At 37.2% G+C, this 26,173-nt stretch overlaps 1 protein-coding gene across 25 annotated transcripts in view; it reads right to left on the reverse strand.

Moving 5' to 3' along the window:
- The window catches only part of CLOCK (clock circadian regulator), a 137,500-nt gene that overhangs the window by 16,264 nt on the left and 95,063 nt on the right, over positions 1-26,173 (reverse strand). For all 25 annotated transcript variants that reach the window (XM_044387755.3, XM_044387759.3, XM_044387758.3 and 22 more), the window contains 10 exons: positions 23,617-23,730; positions 23,372-23,490; positions 21,006-21,088; positions 20,208-20,314; positions 19,347-19,494; positions 18,735-18,810; positions 13,889-14,030; positions 4,585-4,685; positions 3,975-4,064; positions 610-762 (listed from right to left, as the gene is read on the reverse strand). In XM_044387755.3, coding sequence (XP_044243690.1) covers positions 610-762; positions 3,975-4,064; positions 4,585-4,685; positions 13,889-14,030; positions 18,735-18,810; positions 19,347-19,494; positions 20,208-20,314; positions 21,006-21,088; positions 23,372-23,490; positions 23,617-23,730 — 1,133 coding nt within the window. The remainder of the gene's footprint in view (positions 1-609; positions 763-3,974; positions 4,065-4,584; positions 4,686-13,888; positions 14,031-18,734; positions 18,811-19,346; positions 19,495-20,207; positions 20,315-21,005; positions 21,089-23,371; positions 23,491-23,616; positions 23,731-26,173) is intronic.

Raw genomic sequence — 26,173 nt, forward strand, 5'->3', positions numbered from 1 at the left:
GAAATGGGGTGATAAACTCCAAGACCTCTACTTGTTTGAATATTTCACATGTTGGGCATTGTTTGTTCTACCAGCTAGCATTACCCCAACTCATTGCTACTCAAAGGTCTGTGGACTGGCAGTTCTGCATCACTCATTGTTTATAATGTATAGCATTAGATAGAAGTAGCTTTTTTTTTTCTCTCTTAAAGTTTCCTTTCTCCAAAATTCTAGTCTCTTCTGAGAGAGACAACTTCAGTGGCCCTGTCCGTTGATCAAATAAGACTAATTCAAATATATCTACTGGAAATTTACTAAAACAATGATTGATGATTTATAAACTCTGTACCTACATGTACCCCAAAGTCTATATAAAATACTAAATTATGGGTTTAAGTTACTAAAATGAAGACTGCTAGAAGAGGACTCTAATCTGGAGAAACAAGGATGTTGATGGAACTACTCTTAGGAATGAATCAGACTGGAAATGCAATCATACTGAGTGTATTTACTGAACTAAATGATGAAGTGTATCTCTTGCATCTCATTTTTAATTAAGAAAAGTCAATCTTCCTAAGAAACCAAAATGTGAATGGCATGTTTTACTTGTATTCAAATATAATAACCTACCTGCAGCCCTTGACCATGGACCATTTGAAGTTGTTCTTGAATTTTTCTTAGTTCTTCTTGTTGTCGATGAATATTTGCCTCTATCATCCGTGTCCGTTGCTCTAATTGGTCTTTTAGATGCTGCATGGCTCCTAACTGAGCTGAAAACTGAAACTGAAGTACCATGTATGGGAAAAGTGTAACATATTTTAGAATCACTTACTCTTCGTAATTGTGCAGTGTGAAAATAAGCAGTATATATCATGAGCTAAGAATGTTATGCCAGTTTTCAATGTATTGCCTCTCAGGTCCTAATTCGCCCACCTTTGCTTGGCTTTGTGCAACTGGAGCTGGGCCCTGTAAATATTTCTCCTTTGTCAGCCGACACACACTTAGTCATGTCCGTAGATGGAGCTGGAGGGATATTGTAAGAGGTGGCTTTCCAGCAAGTCTTACTGGCATCCTTATAGAAAGCTCCCCTGAAAATCTTGCTGGTACCCCAGCAGGTGGCTTCCTGCTCTCCAGCCCTGACCTGTGGCACCTCAGTGAACCTCCCTCTCATCCAGTGGCTGCAGCCACACCAGCCACAATGGGAACTGAGTTTCAACCTGGCCTGGAGGAAGAAGAGTTTAGGACGGTTGGCGGAGTTTTCCAAGTTGTTCCTTCTTTGCATACTGTTCTCCCCCTCTCACAGTTGGTGGCTGCTCTCTACATCCATGATCTCTGTAGTATTTAGGATTCCCTGTTACCAGTTAATAATTTTTTATTATTACCCCTATTTCAAATTTCTGGTATGGCTTCTGACTTCTGACTAGATCTTGACTGATTACAAGTACACGCTGGCATTAGAAGACTAGAGCTCAGTTGGTTAAGCCTGCAACTCTTGATTTTGGCTCGGGTCACGGTCTCTGGGTCCTGAGATTGAGCCCTGAGTCGGGCTCTGCACTCAACACAAAGTCGGCTTGAGTTTCTCTTTCTCCATTTCCCTCTGCCCCTCCCCTGCCCACGAACATGCACGCTCACTCTCTCTAAAATAAATAACAACAACAAAAAGATCAGAGCTCATATTGTGGCTCTACCACTTCCTAGAACAAGTTACTTAATTTCTATCATTTAGCAAATGAAAAAGTAGCCTGCTCCTAGAGTTATTCATATCAAATTCTGTCATCCCTAGAATGTCCTCTTTGTACAGATCATTAGAAGATTATATCTAACCGATAACTAGCCATATTTTTACTCTTATTTTCAACTGAAACTGTTCTCAGACAAGTATGAAATGTAGGCTTTTATAGACTAAGCCATTATAAATGAATAAATACATACATGAATGAAAAGTTATTCTACTTCCAGGATTTTCGATCTTACTTCACTGTTTCACTTGAGTCATAAACAGCTTCTATTTACTACTACTTGAAATTTAGCCACACTTAGTGATTCATCACTTAAGCATATACATGCTTGTTTAACTATTTCCATGAATACTTAGCACAGGACATAGTACAGCAGAAATAATTCCAATTTATTGGAAATGTGTCTTGATCTTAAAATAGTCTCCTACAGGGGCACCTGGGTGGCTCAGTCAATTAAGCATCTGCCTTTGGCTCAGGTCATGATCCCAGGGTCCTGGGATTGAGCCCCGCATTGGGCTCCCTGCTCAGGAGGGAGTCTACTTCTCCCTCTGCCTCTGCTTCTCCCCCCAACTCATACTCTCTCACACGCCCTCTCTCAAATAAATAAAATCTAAAAAAAAAAAAAAAAAAAAGTCTCTTACAGTGAACTGCATCTAAAAATGAGCAATGCCCTCCCAAAAGCTTTTTTTTCTTTAACTTCAAAAGTTTGTGTTGAGGATACTGAATGTTACCTTTCAAAAAGTACAGAACTCTGACTTCTGAAGATCATATCTTAGATTAGATTACACTAAGTATGAGAAAACATTACAACAAACTACAACCTCAGCTCCCTCATACCTTTAAAACATATTCAGAATGTTGTATTTTATCCTAACAAAAGTTATTTATACCTTTGGGTAAACATTACATTGTCATCACTTAAAGGATTTCTATTAAATGCAAATAATAGATACAAACACAGAAGGCAGAATAACAAGAAATAAAATCATAGAACTACAAGGCAAAGTATTTGGCTTTATCACTTAATGAAATATGAGATCTGAATACTTATTAACATTTTTGACACAGTAGATACTATTAATTTCATGAAAATATCCCCTTAAAATGTTAAGAAATACTAATTCAGTATCTTAAGATTAGTGAACTAATAATTGAAAGTATGTCTAAATATTTACATTAAAAAAATCTGTTACCTTCAGAACAAATGTTGATAAAAACTATTACAACTACAGATAATATTTAAGCACCTTACTGATCATATGTTGCTGGAAGTCAAGATTATGATGTTTAGGTAATTTACAACATTGTCAATCTACTTGTACAGGTGTCATATAATGGCTAAAATTATATATGTATAATTTAAATAAGAACTATATAAAAACAAAGGTATTCTTAGAGGACCATTTTTATCTATTGTTAACTATCATTATTTGAAATACTGCTAAGTCAAGGTCTATTTAACCAAAGAAAACAGTTTGGATTATTTTTACCACTATCTTGTATTTTTAATGTGTTTGAGGCATTGAATGAATGAATGCAGAGTCAAAAATTCTAAGTTGGGAACTTAGTGTCACTTTTGTAACACCTCTCCTTTTTGTAACACCTCTCCTTTCTCCTGCTAATTTCTATATTTAGGCCTCCTTCAGGACTCAGCCCAAGCAACAATTCTTCCAGAAAGTCTTCCTCAGGCTGCATCAGGGGTCCATCTAATGTGCTCACGTATCAGCCTATACACCTTGAGCACTGACTATAGAATAAATACCACATTGTAGTTCTAGGTCATTCCTTCCAGATGTAATAAAGTCTCATAGTATATGTGTATTTGTATTGCCGGCACTTGCAATAACTCAAGTATCCCAATAAATGTCCCATATATGAATGAATGAATATATGAATAAAATTACTTGATTTTTCCAATATTCATAGGAAGAATAAAAAGAAGAGCTATATTTCATCTTTAATATCTTTCTGTCTATAGTGTCTCTCGAGGGGGTGTTATAGCATATAAACCGGGATAATTCTTTGTTGGGCAAAACTGTCATGCATCCTGAAAGACAACTAGCATCCCTGGCTCCTGCCTATTAAGGGCCAGTGATACTCCACAATCACTGACGATCAAAAACATCCCCCAGACATTATAAATGCTAACAGGTGAGATTCACTGCACTAAAAGTATGTATATATTTAAATCTCTATTAGCTTAAAAACAATTCATCATTTAAAAATACTCAACTCAAACAAACAAACAAAAAATACCTGGGACATGCCTTGTGGAATTGGTAAATTTGCAGCTTGTGACATCGCTGGCTGTGTTAATGACTGACCAACAGTCTGGGAATTTATGGACTAGGAAGCAAAACAAAAAGTAACACTTTTATTCCCATCCATAATACTTCCACCAGAAATACCACCATGGTATCTTTATAAGTGAACTACAATTTGACTCCTAGCATTTTTAGCTGAGTACAGGCACGCATGTCTCCCCCTCTACGCTGGATGTGCCTAGTCCCTATTCATCCTTTTATCTTCTAAGACATCTGCCACATTACCTCGCATGGGCTCCCAATAAAGTTAAATGGACATAAATAAAAGTGATTGGTATTCGAAATTAAATACGAAATGGCTCTAAATTATTAACTTTCCTTAATTAAAAGAAATATCTAATATTTTACCTGGGAAATAATCTAAAGGAGTATGTCTGAGAAGTATTTCACAAAAAGGGAAAGATCTCGAGTGTTATTTATCAACAGCTATTTTGATCTTTATAGAAAGGGGTAATGAATTAATGAATTTCTAAAGATTTACATGATTTGCCCCCCTTTTAATAAATCTTTATTCAAAAGAATACTACCCAGATAAAGTTTACCTGACTACTAAATGATGCCCTCCTTGGCGCCATCTTTTCATGAGCTGGTAAATGTGGTCTGGGAGGAGTGCTAGTGTCCGTTGGGATCTTTGTTGGTGTTGCTGAGGTTAGTCAACAAAAATGAAATTGTGTTAGTACTTTATAAAATATAATTTGCAAAGATTAATCTCAAAATGGATTTCAATGAGTAAAAATATCTTTCGATTATTTTTCTAAATTATTTCATAAAAGTGAAGTCCATGACCATAGGAGGATTCATTTTAATTACTTCTTTCTTAAGGACAAAGAAAATATCTGAAATAGGAAAACTTTAAATTTAAAAATGGTTACTATTCCTAAAGCTCAATAGTAAAAAAACTAATAATTTAAAAATGGCCTACGGACTTGAATAGACATCTCTCCAAGAAGATACACAAATGGCCAGCTAGAATATGCAAAAATGTTCAAGGTCACTCATCATCAGGGAAATGCAAATCAAAACCACAATGAGACACAACTTCACACATGACAAGATGGCTATTATCAAAAAAACAAGAAGTGTTGCTGAGAATGTAAAGAAACTGGAACCCTTCTATACTTAAAATTGGTGGGGATATGAAACGGTCCAGCCACTGTGGGAAACCATAATGGAGGTTTCTAAAAAAATTAAAAATAGAACTACCACATGTGATCCAGCAACTCCACTTCTGGGTATTTATCCAAAAGAACTGAAAACAGGATCTCAGATATTAGCACTGCTGTGTTCACTGCAACACTATTCTTAATAGCCAAGTGTGGAAACAATCAAAATGTCTACTGACAGATGAATGGAAAAACAAAATGTGGTACTATATATACAATGAAATACTATCCAACCTTTAAAAAGACCAAAATTTTGCAAGATACAACAACATGGTTTAATCCTGAGGACATTATGCTATGTGAGAAAAGCCAATGATGGAAAGAAAGACAAGTACTGCATGATTCCCTTATATGAGGTGTCTAAAATAGAGAAATTCATTGAATCTGAGTAGAATAGTGATTGACAAGGGCTGGGGGATAGAGGAAAATAAGGAGTTAATAATCAATAGGCATAACGTTTCCATTAAGTACAATGAATAAGCTCTAGAGATCTGCACTCCAACACTATACATAAAAACAATAATAATATATTGTAAGCTTAAAAATCTAACAGGATAGATCTCATCTGAAGTATTCTTACCACAGTAAAATAAAATGTATAAAAAGAGAAACACAGGTACAATGGGGAAACTTTTTCCCTAAGATTTAAGAAATTCTATATTTAACAACACCTCTTTAATGTTCTACCCATGGTGTTGACTGGTTCCAACAACCTCCTTTTTCCTCACATAGTTGTAATATCCTGGGAAATGAAACTACTAAACCCTTTAAACAAAACAAGGTTACTAATTCAATGATAATTATGCAAGTGTTCATTAAAAATAAGAACTAAAAACAGCTTTCAGGAGATAGCCCAAGATGGTGGAGAATTAGGAAAAATTAGTTTTTTCTGGCCCCAGGAATTCAGCTAGACAGCTATCATCAAATCCTTCTGAACATCTGTGAACTCAACTGGAGACCTAAGACAGGAATAGCTGCATCTCTACAAGTAGAAAAGCAACCACTTTCTGCAAGATAGGAGGTGCGGAGAAGTAAATCCGAGGCCGTATGTCTGAAGATAAACTAACTGCGGGGGAAGGAGCCTCCATAAGCTGGCTACTGGAAAGTGATATGGCAGTGGAGCACAAAATCAGAACTTTTAGAAGTCTACTCAGGTGAGAGACATCCCTGCATGAAAGGTGCTCAGGTGGCGAAGCAGGGCGGAATACTAAGTGGGAGAGCGTGGTCTCAGGATCCTCAGGGTCACAGGAAGACTGGGAGTGCCGGAGTGTGGCCGAAATTCCAGGCATCAGAGCAGGGAAGCTGACTATAATCAGTGAGTCCAGGAGTCGTCTCCCAGCTCAGGGTTGCCATATACTGCAAACCCGGGCACAGGAGAACTGCGGTGATACCATCCCTCCCTCCCCCAGGAGGAGCGGCACTGAGTGTGCACGGCAGGAGTATTCAGGGTTTGGAGACTCAAAGTAGGGTCACATGACTGAGACAGAAATGCTGGGTCACTGGCCAGGTGAGCACGGAGTGCAGCAGAGACAAGGGAGACCATAGTGACTCGCTGCTTTTCCCTCAAGGCGCAATGAGGAGCAGTGCACCGAGCTCTGCTAGAGGTTAGGAAGCCACCATTTTCACATTCACACTTTGAAGCTTCAGAGAAAGCCCTCAGGGAACAAAAGCCTCAGAGCAATCAGAAGCAGATTACTTAGCCTGGCCCCCTGGCAAGAGTGGTGCATTTCTGCCTGGGGGAAAGACACTTGAGAATCAACGCACCAGGCCCCTCCCCCAGAAGATCAGCAAGCCCAAGTTTACCTATCATAGAGAACTGCAAAACTCAAGCACTACGGGAAAAGAGTATATAGAATTCGTGTTTTTGCCCCACGATTCTTTAGTCTTTCAATTTTAATTTTTTTTTAAAGATTTTATTTATTTATGTGACAGAGAGACAGCCAGCGAGAGAGGGAACACAAGCAGGGGGAGTGGGAGAGGAAGAAGCAGGCTCCTAGCGGAGGAGCCTGATGTGGGGCTTGATGCCAGAACTCCGGGATCACGCCCTGAGCCGAAGGCAGACGCTTAACGACTGAGCCACTCAGGCGCCCCGAATTTTTTTTCCTTTTTTAACCAATTTCTTCTTTCATGAACTTTTTAAAATTTTTTTAACTTTCATTTTTACAATTACATTCTATCCTTTCATTGTATTTAATTTTATTTTTGTATATATATATAAGTTTTTCTTTCTTTACAATTCTGGAATGCAGTTTCTTCTACCAAACAGACCAAAATATACCCAGAATCTAGTGTATGACTCTGTTCCCCTCCCCTGTCTGATCATATTCTCTCTTTTTTCCCTTTCCTTTTTTGGTTAAAGTCTTTATTTTCATCTTTACAGTTACATTCTATCCTTTCAATGTACTTAATTTTATTTTTGTATATATATATATAAGTTTTTCTTTCTTTACAATATTGAGATGTAGTTCTTCTAAAAAACCGACCAAAATACACTCAGGATACAGTGTATTGCTCTGTTCTGGTCACCTACCTGTTAAGTTTTTTTGTTTTTGTTTTTAAATTTTCACTTTTACAGTTACATTCTATCATTTCATTGTACTTAATTTTATTTACATATGTGTTTTTTTTTTCTTTAAAATTCTGGGATCTAGTTTTCTAACAAACACCAAAATACAAACAGGACCCAGTGTACTGCTCACCTGCCTGATTATACTTTTTTTTTTTTTAATTCAGTTTTGGGTCTCTTCTGATTTAATATATATTTCTCCGGGGTCACTGATGCTCTTTTAGTATTCTGTTCTCTGGATAGAATGACAAGACGGAAAAACTCACCTCAAAAAAGAGAACAAGAGGCAGTACTAACTGCCAGGAACCTAATCAGTATGGATATAAAACTAAGAGGTCAGAACTAGAGTTCAGAATAATGATTATAAAGATACTATCGGGGCTTGAAAAAAAACACAGAAGGCACTAGAGAATCCCCTTCTGGAGAAATAAAAGAACTAAAATCTAATCAAGTCAAAATCAAAAAGGCTATCAATGAGATGCAATAAAAAATGGAGGCCTTAACTGCTGGGATAAATGAGGAAGAAGAAGAGAGAATCTGTGATACAGAAGCAAAATGATAGAGTATAAAGAAGCTGAAAAAGAGAAAAACTACTGGATCACGAGAGGAGAATCCGAGACATAAGTGATACCATAAAATGAAACAATATTAGAATAATTGGGATCCCAGAAGAAGAGGACGGGGGTGGAGGGGTGGCGGGGCGAAGGTATATTGGAGCAAATTATAGTGGAGAACAGGTCCATAACCTACAAGGGTAGAAACAACAGACGGGCAGCAGACCTATCCAGAGACCTGACAGGCCAGAAAGGACTGGCATAATATATTCAAGGTGCTAAAGGAGAAAAATATGCCACCAAGAATACTTTACCCAGCTGGGATATCAGTCAAAAATAGAAGGAGAGATAATAAGCTTCCAGGACAAACAGAAACTAAAAGAATTTGTGATCACTAAACCAGCCCTGTAAGAAAAATTAAAAGGGATCCTTTAAGCAAAGACAGACCAAAAGTAACATACGCCAGAAAAGAACAGAGACAATATGCAGTAACAGTAACTTTACAGGTAATACAATGGCACTAAATTCATATCTTCCAATAGCTACTCTGCAGGTAAATGAGCTAAATGCCACAATCAAAAGACACAGGTTATCAGATTGGATAAAAAAGCAAGACCCATCGATATGCTGTCTGCAAGAGACTCATTTTAGACCCAAAGACACCTCCAGATTGAAAGTGCGGGGGAGGTGGAAATCCATTTATCATTAATGGACATCAAAAGAAAGCTGGGGTGGCAATCCTTGTATCAGACAAACTAGGTTTTAAACCAAAGACTGTAATAAAAGATGAAGAAGTACACTATATCATACTTAAGGGGCTATCCAAGAAGATCTAACAATTATAAATATTTGTGCCCCTAACATGGGAGCAGCCAATTATATAAACCAATTAATTTACCAATTTCTTTTACAAAATTAAAGAAACACATTGATAATCATACAATAATCATAGGGGACTTTAACAACCCCTCACTGCAATGGACAGATCATCTAAGCAGAAGCTCAACAAGGAAACAAGGGCTTTGAATGACACACTGGACCAGATGGACTTCACAGGTATATTCAGAACATTCCATCCCAAAGCAACGGAACTTCTCAAGTGCACATGGAACATCCTCCAGAACAGACCATCCTGGGTCACAAATCAGGTCTCAGCCGGTACCAAAAGACTGAGATCACTCCCCGCATATTTTCAGACCACAATGCTTTGAAATTCGAACTCAATCACAGGAGGAAATTTGGAAAGAACTTGTTCAAATAAATGGACGCTAAAGAGCATCCTACTAAGGAATGAATGGGTCAACCAGGAAATTAAGAATTTAAAAAATTCATGGAAACAAATGAAAACACAACTGTTCAAAACCTTTGGGATGCAGCAAAGGCAGTCCTGAGACGGAAGTATACAGCATTACAAGCCTTTCTCAAGAAACAAGAAAGGTCTCAAATACACAACCTAACCCTACACCTACAGGAGAAGGAGAAAGAACAGCAAATAAAGCCTAAAGCCAGCAGGAGAAGAGAAATGATAAGGATTAGAGCAGAAATCAATGAACTAGAAACCAAAAGAACAGTAGAACAGATTGACAAAACTAGGAGCTGGTTCTTTGAAAGAATTAATAACGCTGATAAATCCCCGGACAGACTATCCAAAAGAATAGAGAAGGGACCCAAATAAATAAAATCATGAATGAAAGAGGAGAGATCACAACCAACACCAAAGAAACACAAACAATTATAAGAACGTATCATGAGCAACTACAGGCCAACAAATCAGACAATCTGGAAGAAATGGATGCATTCCGAGAGACGTATAAACTACCAAAACTGAAACAGGAAGAAACAGAAAACCTGAACAGACCCATAACCAGCAAGGAAATTGAAGCAAGTAATCAAAAATCTCCCAATAAGCAAGAGCCCAGGCCCAGAAGGCTTCCCAGGGGAATTCTACCAAACATTTAAAGAAGAATTTATACCTATTCTTCTGAAGCTGTTTCAAAAAATCAAAATGGAAAGAAAACTTCCAAACTCTTTTTATGAGGACAGCATTACCTTGATCCCAAAACCAGACAAAGACCCCACCAAAAAGAAGAATTACAGACCAATATCCCCGAAGAACACGGACGCCAAAATTCTCACCAAAATACTGTCAGTGGGATCCAGTACATTAAAAGGTTTATTCATCGCGACCAAGTGGGATTTATTTCTGGGCTCGACATCCGCAAATCAATGTGATACAGTACATTAATAAAAGAAAGGACAAGAACCATACGATCCTCTCAATAGATGCAGAAAAAGCATCTGACAAAGTACAGCATCCTTTCTTGATTAAAACTCTTCACAGTGTAGGGATAGAGGGTACATACCTCAACATCATAAAAGCCATCTATGAAAAACCCACAGTGAATATCATACTCGATGGGGAAAAACTGAGAGCTTTTCCCCTAAGGTCAGGAACGTGGCAGAGATGTCCACTCTTACCACTGCTCTTCAACATGGTACTAGAAGTCCTAGCCTCAGCAATCAGACAACAGAAAGAAATACAAGGCATCCGAATCAGCAAAGAAGTCAAACTCTCACTCTTTGCAGATGACATGACACTCTACGTGGAAAATCCAAAAAACTCCACCCCAAAATTGCTAGAACTCATACAGAAATTCAGCAAAGTGGCAGGATATAAAATCAGTGCTCAGAAATCAGTTGCATTTCTATACACTAACAACGAGACAAAAGAAAGAGTATTTAAGGAGTCGATCTCACTTACAATTGCACCAAAAACCGTAAGAGACCTAGGAATAAACCTAACCCAAGAGGCAAAGGATCTGTACTTGGAAAACTACAGAACACTCATAAAAGAAATTGAGGCAGACACAAAGAAATGGAAAAATGTTCCATGCTTATGGATTGGAAGGACAAACATTGTTAAAATGTCAATGCTACCTAGAGCCATCTATATATTCAATGTAATCCCTATCAAAATACCATCAACTTTTTTCACAGAACCGGAACAAATAATCCTAAAATTTGTATAGAACCAGAAAAGACCCCAAATAGCCAAAGGAATGTTGAAAATGAAAATTGAAAAACCAAACTGGTGTCATCACAATCCGAGACTTCAAGCTCTACTACAAAGCTGTAATCATCAAGACAGTATGTTACTTGCACAAAAACAGACACATATATCAATGGAACAGAGCAGAGAACCCAGAAATGGACTCTCAACTCTATGTTCAACTAATCTTCAACAAAGCAGAAAAGAACTTCCAATGGAAAAAAGTCTCTTCAACAAATACTGTTGGGAACATAGGTCAGGCACATGCAGACAAATGAAGCTAGACCATTTCCTTATACCATACACAAAAATAGACTCAAAATGGATGAAGGACATAAATATGAGCAGGAATCTATGAAAATCCTTGAGAAGAACAGAGGCAGCAAATGCCGTGACGTTGGCCACAGCAACTTCTTGCTAGACACGCCTCCAAAGGCAAGGGAAACAAAGGCAAAAATGAACTACTGGGACTTCATTAAGATAAGTTTTTGCACAGCAAAGGAAACAGTCAACAAAACCAAAAGACAACCGACAGAATGAGAGAAGATATTTGCGAATGACACAGTAGATAACGGGTTGGTATCCAACATCTATAAAGAACGTATCAAACTCAACACCCAAAGAACAAATAATCCAATCAAAAAATGGGCAGAAGACATGAACAGTCTTTTCTCCAAAGAAGACATCCAAATGGTCAGACACATGAAAAAGTGCTCAACATCATTTGGCATCAGGGAAATACAAATCAAAATCACAATGAGATACCACCTCACACCAGTCAGAATGGCTAAAATTAACAAGTCAGGAAATGACAGATGTTGGCGAGCATGAGGAGAAAGGGGAACCCTCCTACACTGTTGGTGGGAATTCAAGCTGGTGCAGCCACTGTGGAAAACAGTATGGAGGCTTCTTAAAAAGTTGAAAATAGAGCTACCGTCTGACCTAGCAATTGCACTACTAGGTATTTACCCCAAAGATACTAATGTAGTGATCCAAAGGAGCACCTGCACCCCAAGGTTTATAGCAGCAATGTCCACAATAGCCACACTATGGAAAGAGCCCAGATGTCCATAGCCAGATGAATGGATAAAGATGTGGTATACACACACACACACACACACACACACACTGGAATACCACTCAGCCATCAAAAAAAAAAAAAGAGAGAAAAGAAATCTTGCCATTTTCAACAATGCGGATGGAACTAGAGGGTATTATGCTAAAGCAAAATAAGCCAATCAGAGAAAGAAAATTATATGATCTCACCCATATGTGGAATTTAAGAAACAAAACAGGCTCATAGGGGAAGAGATGAAAAAATAAAACAAGACGAAATCAGAGAGGGAGACAAGCCATAAGGGACTCTTAATCACAGGAAACAAACAGAGTTGCTAGAAGGGATGGGGGTGGGCAGATGGGGTAACTGGGTGATGGACTTTAAGGAACGCACATGATGTAATGAGCACTGGCTATTATATCAGACTGATGAATCACTGACCTCTACCTCTGAATCTAATAATACATTATATGTTACTTAACTGAATTTAAATAAAAATTAAAAAACAATAAATAAATGTTGATAGAATTTTAAAAAATTAGCATTGTTGCAAATGAAACAAAAACTAATGTGGAAAATGAAAAAAAAAAAAAATTTCAGAAAGCAACCTTAAAACAGGCGCCTGGGTGGCTCAGTCTTAAGATTAAGCATCTACCTTCTGCTCAGGTCATGATCTCAGGGTCCTGGGATTGAGCCCCTCATCGAGCTCCCTGCTCAGTGGGGAATCTGCTTCTCCATCTGCCTCTGCCCCTTCCCCCAACTTGTATACCAACTGGCTCCCTTTCTCTCAAATAAATAAATAAATAAATAAATAAAATCTTAAAACAAACAAACAAACAGCCAGCTTAAAGAACACTGGTTCTACTAGTGAAAAAGGAATAAGCAGTTTTGGGGGCTTTTTTTGAGGGATAATTAAAAGCAACTTAACAATACCAACACTACTACCCAAATATTTTGTACACTACTTTATAAACTTAATTCTTTGTTAAATATGAGCAATGTGCCTTTTTTTCACTGGAAAGGTTAGTATATTTCAGAAATGTAAAAATTTACTATTTTGAAGTAGCATTTCACCCATCTTCCCACCTGCCTCCCCCCTGGCAACGAACCATTCTGTTTTCTATATTTAAGAGGCTAGTTTTTGTCTTTTTCTTTGTTCATTTGTTTTGATTCTTAACTTGGTGAAGGGGATTAAGGGTGCACTTGTATCCTGATGAGCACTATGTACAGAACTGTTAGTCGTCATACTATTCACCTAATATAACACCGTATGTTAGACTTCAATTAAAAAAAATAAAAAATATAAAGAGTGTTTCTAACTTTTTAACATAAGCAATACTACAGTAAACCTTTTCATGTAAAAAAATAAAGTAGCATTTGATGAAAAATGCTGACACCAGTAACACAATTTAGAAGCACTCTCTTGAGAGAAAGAGCTTTCAAGCTAGGGTACTCACAGGAAGGGTCTGAGACTGCTGTGTGAGATGATTTTCTTGAACTCCGGGAGGAAGCAGAAGGGGTTGGGCTGTGATCAAACCTTTCCAAGGCTTCTTTGAGACTGACTGTATTTATACGATTATCAGACCCAGAATCTTGGCTCTAAGGAGACAGAGTAAAATAAATGTTTTCTTGTGATTCAGTTCAGAGATCCCAGATTAGTGATACAGCCTGCTAACCATTTCTCCCCCCAAAATCAGTTTTTACCCACAACGAGGCAAAGGTATCTATGTAATATTTACCTGTGTACTATTAGGTAAAGAAATAAAAATTTCTCTTCTATAGCCAGAAAATTTTGACTTCATTCTCTATTTACAGAAACAGATGCAAAAAAATAAAGCTGGACTCTTAACTTATACCATGTACAAAAATTAAGTCAAATGGATCAAAGACCTAAACATAAGAACTAAAACTATAATACTTTTAGAAGTAACGGGGAAAAGCTTTATGATGCTGGACTGCGCAATGACTTCCTGGATGTGACACTGAAAGCACAGGCAGCAAAAGTGCATCAAACAACACTATAAACAGAGTGGAAAGACAGCCCACCATGGGATGGGAGATAATATTTGCAAACCACGTACCTGGTAAGGGATTAACACCCAGAATATATAAAGAACCCTACAATTCAACAGCAACCCCCCCCCGAAAACAATCCAATTTAAAAACAAAGGTCTTGCATAGATATTTCTCCAAAAAAGATATAAAATGGCCAATAAAACACACTGAAAAGTTCCTCAATGTAATCATTAGGGAAATGCGTATCAAAGCCATGAGATATACCACTTCAAACCCATCAGGACAAGTATTACTTAAAAGAAAACAAAACAAGAAAACAGAAAATCACCAGTGTTAACAAGAATAAACTGGAACCTACAGTGAATCTACTATAGAAAACAGTATGATGGTTCCCCAAAAAATTAAATATAAAATCACTACGTGATCCAGTAATTCCATTTCTAGGTGTATACGCAAAAGATTTTAAAGCAGAGACTCAAACAAGTATTTGTACACCCATGTTCATAGCAGCATGATTCACAAGAGACAGAAGATGTATGCAAGCCAAGTGTCCATCACGAGATGATGGATAAACAAAATGTGGTCTATCTGTACAATGGAACATTACCATAGTATCCATCATCAGCAAAATCTCCTACTCTCAACCTCACCTCTGAACATCCATTTGCTAGCTTGCTCTAACTAAAACCCAGATGTTTCCAGAAAATACCACTTCCTTACAGGTCTTTTAAGTGGTGGCTATTTTCTATCTCATAACCTTCAGAGCCCTGCTCTGAAGGGGAACAAAAGTCCTCCTACTGCTCTTTCCAGAACCTTTCCCTCTCCTCCTTCCCAAAACTCAGAGCCAGAATCTCACATTATCACTATATGACTATCTTGCATTGCTATAGTCAGTCATCTACTGACCTTGTGGCCACTTCTCCCTAAGCACCTGAATTCAAATTTCTGCTCCTGGCTCAGTTTTACCCTCACTAATTTTTACTTCCAGTTATCAGTATCAGTATCAATTCACATGTTCAACATCATGACTTCTCTCTTCCTTGATGCCTTGATCTTAATTTCCACCTGTCCTCAGTCACTCATTCTTAATCATGCCTTAGACCTTGTCATTACCAGTAAGAATAAACCTCCCATAATCTCAATTTCAAACATCCTCCTCTTTGACCAGCATTTTTCATATTTCCTACTCATTTCTCTTTAGTATCCCAACTCCAGTAATCCTTTAGTGGAACATAAAATACATGGATTCCACCACATTTTCACAATCACTCTCTCATTTTATGTCTTCTCTCCTTTCTTTACCCAGCTTGAATTCATGGTTAATCATCATAACCACACCCTTCGGGGTATCATCAACTCTCCTGCTCCGATCTCCCTTCACCACACTCCCTTAGAAAAATCCCATGCTGGTTAAACCAAATTTTTAATCTATTCTGAGCATGGCTGAAGAAATACAACATGGTGACGGTTCTCTCTTTAAATTAACGGCCAAGAAGCTCAAGTGGGCCCTTAATCCTACTTGTCAGACTAAAATTACCTTGTCTGTTCACTTTCCTACTCTCCTAGGAAACCTCTAACACATCCTCTCCTAACCTCACTCTTAGCTGGGTACCCTGCTTCTGGTTTCACCGAAGAACGCTGCTATAAGCAGCATCTGTACTCATATATTCTGCCTTTCTTCATGTCACTGCAGATCCGGGATCAGCAGACACTCTCTGTGAGGGTCTGAGAGGCAATATCATAGATCTGAGGGCCACACAGTCTGTTCCAATCATTCAACTCTGCTGTTGCGGCACAAACGCAACCATAGGCTAGATATAAACAACTGAGTGTGGCTATGGAATCCGAGGGTATAATTTTCATGTATCACAAACATTATTCCTCTTTTGATTTTTTTCAATCACTTAAAAACATGTGGAAAACATATTTTTAGCTTGTGGGTGTTACAAAACCAGGCAGAGAACCAGATTTGGCCTAAAGGTCATAGTTTGCTAAAATCCTCTGTCACGGAATAATTTTTCCACTAGCTAAGCCCTATCTGTCCACTGTGGACTGGATCCCATCTTCTCTCATCTGTTCAAGAACATTGCTCTAGCATTTCTACCTCTACCTCTATCAGTGATTTTTCTCTCTCAACAGACCATTCTCATCAGTATACAAACATGCTATTATTTCTCCCACCTTAAAGAGCAAAAACTTCTTTTAAGCCTACTTCTTCCTACTACCGCGCCGCTCCTCTCTTCCTTGTAGGAAAACCTTCCCTACTCGCTGTCTCTTAATTCCCCTTGTCCCAGAAAATTCTCTCTTTAAGCCCACCCTAATCAGGCTTTCACTCATATTACTCTTCCACCCAGCCTGCTCCTACTGATCAACAAATACATGTTGTTAAACTCAGTGCTCACTTCTCAGTGCTCATCTATTTAATCTACTGCAGCGGAATCTGACAAAGCTAAGTGTTCACTCCTCACGGACACACTTTTTCCTGGCGTCTCGGACAACTCAGTTTCCTGGTTTTATTCATACCTCACTGGATATTTCCCTTGAGTCTCCTTCATGTCTTAGTGATGCAGTGCCCCAGTACTTAGCCCTTCATCACCCCCCCTCTCTCTCTCGCCATTCATTCCCTTGGTGACCACATTTAGATACATGACCTTAAAACCATCCACACATTAAAGTTTCTCAAAAATATGTCAGATGGACCTCTTCCCTAATCTCCAGGAGGACTGTGGTGTAAGAGTAAAACACAGCTACAGCAGACACAGGCAGAGTATATTTCACAAACAGGGCTAGTTGAATTTACTGAGGATTGGACACTGGCATAAGAGAAAACAAAGCAAGGAGGAATGACCTCTGTATTACCTTAATTTCTATAACTGTCCTCTCTCATTTCAAGGAACCCTAGATTTAAGCACTTTTCTCAGAAAATGTACTTTACTAAAGCCTACTAGATCTTCTTCCACTAAGCAAACAAAGCCTCTTTGAAAAAATTCTGTCCCATGGGATCCATGATTGCAGAGAACTTCTCTGGGTTATTCACTGATGTATTCTGAGCATCTAGAGCCATGTCCAGTACTTCCTGGCACATGAAAGAGTACTTAATAAGGTTTGTTGAAAAACTGAATGCTATCTCCCATACTGACCTGGCAATGCTGCCTATTTAACTCACTTTTTATACAGATTCTTGATTCTTTTCATTCCACTAATTTTTTGCATGCTAAAAATAACTGTTGTAGGCAATTTCTGACATAGCTCACAATGATCCCCACCTCCTGGTATTTACCACCTCGTTTAATCCCTCCCCTATAGTAGAGGCTGAACCTAGTGATTTGCTTCCAATGAACAGAACAGATAGAAGTGATGGGATATTACTTCTGTGACTAGGTTACAAAAGAGTCTGACTTTCATCTTGCTGTTGGTGTCTCTCCCTGGATCTTCTTACTTACTTGCTTGGATGGAAATAGCTACCTGGAAAGGAACTGAAGGTTGCTCCGGCCATTAGCCAGCAAGAAATCAAGGCCCTCAGTCCAGCTGCTGCTGAGGAACCCCATCCTTCCAATAAGCACTGAGGAAGCTTAGAAACAGATTCTGCCCCAGTGGAGCCTTGAGTTGAATGTGACCCCCATTGACACCTTGATTACAGCCTTGTCAGAGACCTTGGGCTGACCCCTTGATTGCAGCCAATGATCAATTCTAAGCAGAGGGCCCATCTAAACTGTGCCTAGATCTCTGACCCACAGAAACTATGAGAAAATAAATGTGTATTATTTTACATCATTAAGCTTTGTTACACAGCAATAGGTAACTAATATATTATACTTCTACCTGATATTAATGAAAAGAGAAACCAGAGTTCAAATTCTGACTATAACTTCAAGCCATGTGTTATTAGGGGAGATCTCTCCCCATACCCCCTGCTTAAAGCCTCAGTTTCAACCTTTTCAAAACGGGGATATTACCTATGAAATAAGGATGTCTGAGGAATAAATGACACTTCATGCTTCATATAAAGAACTAGCCAGAGCCTTGCACATTGCAGGCAATTAGTAAATGGTAGTTTAAATCTGAGATCATATGTCTCTCACTAAATAGGAGGCCCTTCAAATATTTTCTAGAAGCAGATAAGGTTTTAAAATATTAAATTTAAAATAAAAATAAATAGTAAAATATAATTTATAACCCTGTCACAAGTGAAGCCATGAAATATTTGAAAAATCCTTTTCCTATAAATTATTAAGTCTTGCCTTTCATTGGGAAGAAATTATTTTTTTTAAACTCTAAGATACATACTTTGTCAGCAGCTGTCTCAGGAAGAGACTCTTCAATGCCAAGTTCTCGTCGTCTTTCAGCCCTAACTTCTGCATAACTACAAATGGAAAAAAAAAAAAAAATTTTCATGCTTAATCATTCATTTAAAATACTGCAGAGATGTGTTCCATGTTTGTTATGTGTCTTACTTGTTCATCACAGATTCCGGACTATTTGCTATGCACCACACAAACACACATCTATAGTGTTCTGGTCTTAATCTAGGTATCTCAAGAGTTTTATATGCTACAGTAAACGATCTGTGACCACCCAGTACTTAAGAGGAATTAAATAAAGGAAAAGTAGGCTTATCTACTCCAGTGCTCCTTTTACATGGTGGACTTTGGTACGTAAAAGACAGTTACAGCTTCTGCTCTAAACCGTGACATTTATGTCAAGAATTATATATGTGTATATAACCTGCATTCTATTTCTATATAATGCCTGTAAGTAAATTTCATATTGCATTGAAAACATTATCGAAAACTAGGAAAAAGATCACTATAGCTCTTAACAAGTCATGCCTAAAAATTACATTGCCAAACTCACTATCAGTGTTTCTATAGTTCAGAAATACTGTAAAAGAATTATTACCTTACTACGGTGTGAGTACAAACAATAAACTCTGGCCTTGAATTCCACTGATGATAAGTGATGTAATAATGAGTTTGAAGCCAAATCCACTGTTGTCCCTTGGTGAGGAACCTATAATAACATGATTTGCCTTTCCCATATTGCATTACTAAGAAGAAAAAAGAAAAATATTTATTGATTCATATCATTAGTTATGAATCTGGTTTTTTGTCAAAGCTATCATTACATTTTAATCTATATACAAAATTCTTCTGGCTTTTCAATAACATATATATCAGTTACAAAAAAAATGTTATTCTATAGAGATAGCTTAAGGTCCCAAGAAATTAACATATCTTCCATAGTGCCCAACTAGAGTCACTAGTGTCAGCCAGGCATAAAGAGATGCTAATATTCCTGCTGCTAACAACCGTAACAGCTGGTAACATTAAGTATTCACCATGGGCTTTCTAAGAGTTTATTTAAATGTGTACCTGTCTCCTGGGCAGACTTACATGCCTGGATATCAAAACTCATGAAATAGTGTTACAATATTTTGACATACACAATTTTCAAAGGAATCTGGTTCTTTTACTCCAGATGTAGAACTTACACACTTCAAAAACAAGATTCATTAGATGCCATACTATAAACCTGTACTTACTATTATAGATTAAAATATGTAAAACAAGTTTAAATTTGATCTAAGATTCCTACTGGATTGGTTATAAAGTAAAATCTTCCAAAAAAGAAAATCTTCCAGTATTTTTCAAAAATACAAAAATGATTACAAGTCTGCATTTTACCACCACCTATTAATACACTAGTTATTTACTTGACTAAAAGCAGTTATTATCACCAGAAATATTAAAACCTACTTACAGTGCTCATGACACTTTGCCAAATTTTCTAGGTCATCCACATGATAGTAATCATAGCCTGATGTTCCCAGAACTTCAAATGGCAAATATCCTATTATAGGTGGTGCCCTAAATTACATACAAAACAATCAATATTGTAACTTTTTCTATCATAAGAAATACCCCAACTAGAAATCTAGAGTTTTTTGGGGGTGCCTGGGTGGCTCAGTTGGTTGTCAGACTCTTGGTTTCAGCTCAGGTCATGACCTCAGGGTCGTGGGATCAAGCCCTGCGTCTTGTCTTCGGGCTCCACACTCTGTGCGGTGTCTGCTTGAGATTCTCTCTCTCCCTCTGCCTCCACCCCCCACCCTGCTTGCACACACGCACACACACTCTCTAATAAATTAATAAATTAAAATATATATATCTATCTATCTATCTTGGGGCACCTGGGTGGCTCAGTCAGTTAAGCATCTGCCTCTGACTCAGGTCATGGTCCTGGGATCCTGGGATCAAGCCTACATAGAGCTCCTTGCTTAGCAGGGAGGCTGCTTCTCTCTCTACCTCTAACCCTTCCCCCTGCTTGCACTCTCACTTGATCTCTCTCTCTCTCTCTCTCAGATGAATAAATTTTAAAAATCTTTAGAAAATAAAAAATAAATCTTAAAAAAAAAAAGAAATCAATTTTGGGGGGAATCTTTAGTTTTTGAAAAATGGATAATGGATTTGAACATCTGATTAGAAAACATTTGTCCTGAAACCCATTAAGTTCAAGAGTTACATGACTTTTAGCTTTTTATGGAATTTAAAATGAACTTACCTGTGATCTAGAAATAGGAACTTCCACTCTAAACTATGTCTAGATGTAAACTCTTCATTAGGTTCTTCAACAGTGCACATTTCCTACAAGCAAATTAATAATTAAATTTTAGAAATACTGTTCTGTGCCCTTAGAAGAATCCTAACTATTGGTAGCCATGAAAGTCATTAGAAAATTTTTCCCTAAATTACTTTTTAATCACATTTTAATTTTCTAGTATTAAAGAATGTGGCAATAAATAGATGCAAAATTCTAGGGGAATATTTCTCACTCAACATACGTCTCTATTCATTCACATGCCTATAAACCCCTAATTCTAAATTCAGATCTCTCCTGATTTACAGTTAGTTCTATATTTCTGTCTGGATGTCCCCACACATCACAACCTCAGTATGTCCTAAAATGAACAACTACCTTAACCTTACTCATACTCACACAGTTTTGCATCTTGTTACTGGAGGCATATCTGTGTTGTGCCATCAGTGTAGAAATATGATAGTCACAACACACTCTTATTTTTCCCTTTAAAAACCATCTAAATGGCTATTACCAAACCCTTCAATTTCACCATCTAAATTAAAAAAAAAAAACTTATTTGATCCCATCCATCTTCAGGGTCTTATTAGACTCTAGACTTGCCATCACTGGCTCACATCATTGCCATAGCTTCTCCTCAGACAAGTCTCCCCGGTTTTAACTCATCTTTTATTCTGGCCACAGTTACTGTCTAATACTCAAGAAGATTATGACTTCCCTGCTTAAAAACCTTCATGATTTCTCATTTGGTTAGGATAAAGTTTAAACTCTTTAGCATGGAGAAACAACAAAGAAACACATTTTATTTCTGGACTCTGCTTGCTTTTCTAACCTCATCTCCCAACATCCCTACCCCTTCCACACACAGTAACCCTAGACCCTAGTCATACTCAGCAATGTATTCCAACCTCCTCTGTGTCCTTGAATGACCTTCTGTAGCACAATGTAGTGAATTAAGAGCTTGGGCTTTGAGAGAATGGGAATTATAATTAATCCCCAGTTCTACCACTTAACAGCTGCAACTGTGAGCAAGTAACGTAACTTCCCAAAGCCTCAATTCCTTATATATAAAATGAAGATCATACTAGCATTATTTTATAAAGTTATTACAAGAATTAAATGAGATAACACATGTGAAGTATGCAGCGATCAGCAAATGTTAGCCATTGCTATCATTTCCTAAGAACAGAAGAAGGAGAGCAAGACTGGATTAAGATCCTTGAACTGCTACTTCAGCATTTTGTCCTAGAATATGGTATTTCCCTAAATTTAAAATCTTAGCCTGGCTTATTTCAAGAAACTTTCTAGTGGTTGAACTCTTTCATTTTCCCACTTGTCTACTAATCATCTACTTCTTGGGCCCAGAGAATAAAATAAATTATTTAAGTGAATTTTAAAATTGAAAAGGTAAATTATATGCAGTAAAAGACCACTAGCATATTTCAAAAGAAAATTTCGAAAGCAATCTTTAGAAATTGCCTAGATTTTTGGCCTTCCCCCTTTAATGTAGATTGTGAACTATAAACTACACTACAATTTTGCACAAAAGCAGGACAGTGGTGATATATAACCACTGGCTAACTGCAAAGGAGATATATTTTTAAATTAGTTATAATTTAATGAGTGCCTAGATAACTCATTTGCTTCAAAATAAAATAAGACAAAATCAGAGAGGGAGAGAAACCGTAAGACTCTTAACTCAAGGAAACAAACTGAGGATTGCTGGGGGGGGGGGGGGGGTTGGGGGATGGGATAACTGGGTGATGGGCACTTGATGTAATAATGAGCACTGGGTGTTGTATGCAACTGATGAATCACTAAATTCTACCCCTGAAACTAATGACAGAGTATATGTTAATTGATTTTAAATTAAAAAAAAAAAATGATCATGACCATATATATTTAATGACTCATGATCATTACTGCTTTAATGTTTCTAAGAAATTTCAGTTCTGGAAACAACAAAAAAAATTACATAAAGATAGTCTCATAATATGAAGTGAAATCCTCTTTGGAAAATAAAATTAGAAACATTATAGAATGGCACTGTTAAAAATCAATAAGCATTAAGTGAGCAGTTAATCAGGGATGGGTAATTGATTTGTCCTAAAAACTATGGATCAGGAATAGTAAATGATTTCAAGTAAGACAGCTGTTGTTGACTTTAAGTAAAATGGGGAATAAGTAAAATCAGTCTTTGATGACCTCTCCCACCTGTGTCCCTTCTCTTTTTATTCTATCCTCTATCCATCAGGCTAGCCTGTGTTTAATTCTTGTTCTTACCTTGCTGTCAATAAATCTCTGATAAAAAAAAAAAAAAAGAAACATACCTTGATGAATTGAGGTGTAGCTAATCTCACAGTAGCTACAAAACAAACTCTATCATCATAAGAAGGCCTGTGTGTGCGTTGTATAGTTCCTTCAAAACCATTGTGTGCTGAAGTGGATACTAAAACAATAAGGAATACATATCATCAGTTACTCCAGTAACTAGTTATTAATGATGTTCAAACATCTGTGTCTTTAGAAGAGTTTAAAGAAAAGCAAGTTAAAATTCACTATATTTTTAACTCACCACTGTTTAAAGATTTGAAATTTCCTATAAATTTCACATATTCATAGGTAGATGGCTCCTTTGGGTCTATTGTTCCTCGAAGCATATGACAACAGAATTCTAACTGATTTTTTGCTGAAATGAGAAAAAATGTGATATACCTGTGGCTTATCATAATGAATGATCTATAAGATGACAGAAGTTGTGTAAGTTTATAATCCCTATTTTCTTCAATAGAAGTCCTCAATGACATTTTATTTAGTCCATAAAAGAATATCTTTAGATGATCTCACCTTGTTCTTAATAGAGAAGACAGATCTTCTGATATAAGCAACTATATGTTTCCCCACTTTTATCTGTCCTTCCTTCTCATTCTTCACTCTAATGTCAAAGAAAGGTTTTGCTTCCCATTACAAAGCTAATGCTTGTCTCTACCTAGAACAGTCTTTCCTACCTTCTCTAGGACAAGGGCCACACGACTGTCATTCATTCCTTCATTTCTTCTCTTCTGATGATCACAAACATTTGTATTAACTTCAGTGAACTTTCCTCGTTGTTTCTACCTCTTTTAAAACTCATTACATCTTCATTCCCATAACATGAAACCTACCTTCCTTACTATTTCCATAAACCCTTTGTCAATCTATTTTCAAACTATGGGCATTCACAAAAGTTTTTTATCTTTTACTGTCCCTTATAAACTTATTGGCATTGGTAAATTTATTTATTCCTAAATCTCTCTCCCTAATTCTAAAATTTTATGAAGACCAAATCTCCTATCACTATTTGCTTTAGGACATTTCTACTTGATTGTCCCACCAAGTAACTTAAACTTAAAATATCTGGAAGTGAATTTATCCCTCTTTCTTCTAAGCCAGCTGTTCTCCTTTGTCCTATGTGTGTTATCTCCCCAGTTAGAAACCCTATCAATTTGGTCTCTTCTCTACCTATATCACATGCCCCCAAACTAATCTGTCACCAGGACCTGCTATTTATTTCACCAAGGAAGCTCTCATTAGTCATTTTTTCCAGCTGAGCATCCAGTACCACCAATTCAGTAGACAAATTACCCTGCATCCAGGTAACCACAAAATGTATTCTTGAAGCTTCTACACTCCTGTCACTCGAATTCAATCTTGCCTACTACTCTTAGATTAATACTACCTTCATCATTATTTCAGCACTCAAGGACTAGTAACACCTCTTTATGCTCACAGCATCAAACTCATACTCTTCTGTCATTACCATGAATGGCTCTATTATCAAACTCAACAGATTCAAAATCTAACTACTTTCTTCCTAAAACCTTACCCAGTGACAATCCCTGGCCACTTGGTCACCTGTTGAGCTTATCTACTCAACACTCATATATAGGCTTTCCTTTCCACCCTTACTTCTATTGCTATTCTTACCTCTGGTCTGGTCCTTTCAAAATTTTTCATCTGAGATGTATTTTTTCAGACCACTTTTTTTCAAATTCCCTTTCACTGGCTCCTCACTACATAAAAAATAAAAATCAAACTCCTTAGGATTAACTATTAAGCCTGATTTCCTTCTCTGGACACAAATCATACCACCTGTACCACCCCACCTTCATTATGGCCCAAATGACCAGCTTGCAGAATCCTGAATTTTCTAAGCAATTTCCCTTGTTACATATCACGTTACTCCTTTGGCATGAACACTTTTTTGGGGGGGAAATAAATTTTTTTGTATATCATTTATTTAACTAGGAGGTCAGGAAGTCATTTAACTAAAGCTTTTCTCTATCAAAAAGTATTGTTGCTAACCTCAGCTCTGATCTTGGAAGAAGTCTAAGAGCTGTCTTTCTGCCAGAGGCTTGCTTGCGTTCAGTTCTCCAACCAATTCTGCCCTTATGAAGGTCTCTAAAGTGGATCTTTTCTCTCCACCTACTGCTATATCCCAGAGTTCCCCTTTCTTCTCTTTGCTCTATATGTTTACCTCAAGCAATGCCATTCAATCCATGACGTCAAGCACTATTTACAGACATATAACTGGCCTCTATACCCAGCCTAGGTCTCTTTTCTGGAATGGTCTATTGGTCAATGTCATAAGAACTTGATTTTTTAATAACTTGATTTTTAAGCAATTATAAATAGGCTTCGAATGGATTCTCCTTGTCTCCAGTTCTTCTCAACTCCTTCTGACAGGCTATCTATTCTTAACAAAGATAGACATTCATACATACTTACATGTAAATGTATGTGTGTGTGTCTCTAGGACAGTCAGTATGCTACAGAATTTCAGGGTTCAAAATACAAATAACTTTTAAAATGATTAATCAGTATCACCAGAAAAGTCAAATATTTTAAATCATGAAAAAAGTGATTAAACACTAAACACTGTTATAACAATTTCTGATTAAACAAAGGGTAATTTAGTGAAGAAAATGAGACATTTAGGTCAAATGAATTTGTCAAATGAATCTAAGAGAAACGTCTGATTATATCATAGTATTTTGTACTTCTTGAAGGCAAGGACTATTTTTCACTATTCTTGGCACTCTTATGATACAGCACAAGTTCCAGGCATATTAAATATATCCAATAAACAATAA

Source organism: Ursus arctos, unplaced genomic scaffold, assembly GCF_023065955.2.
Source record: "Ursus arctos isolate Adak ecotype North America unplaced genomic scaffold, UrsArc2.0 scaffold_9, whole genome shotgun sequence".
Lineage (NCBI taxonomy): Eukaryota > Metazoa > Chordata > Mammalia > Carnivora > Ursidae > Ursus > Ursus arctos.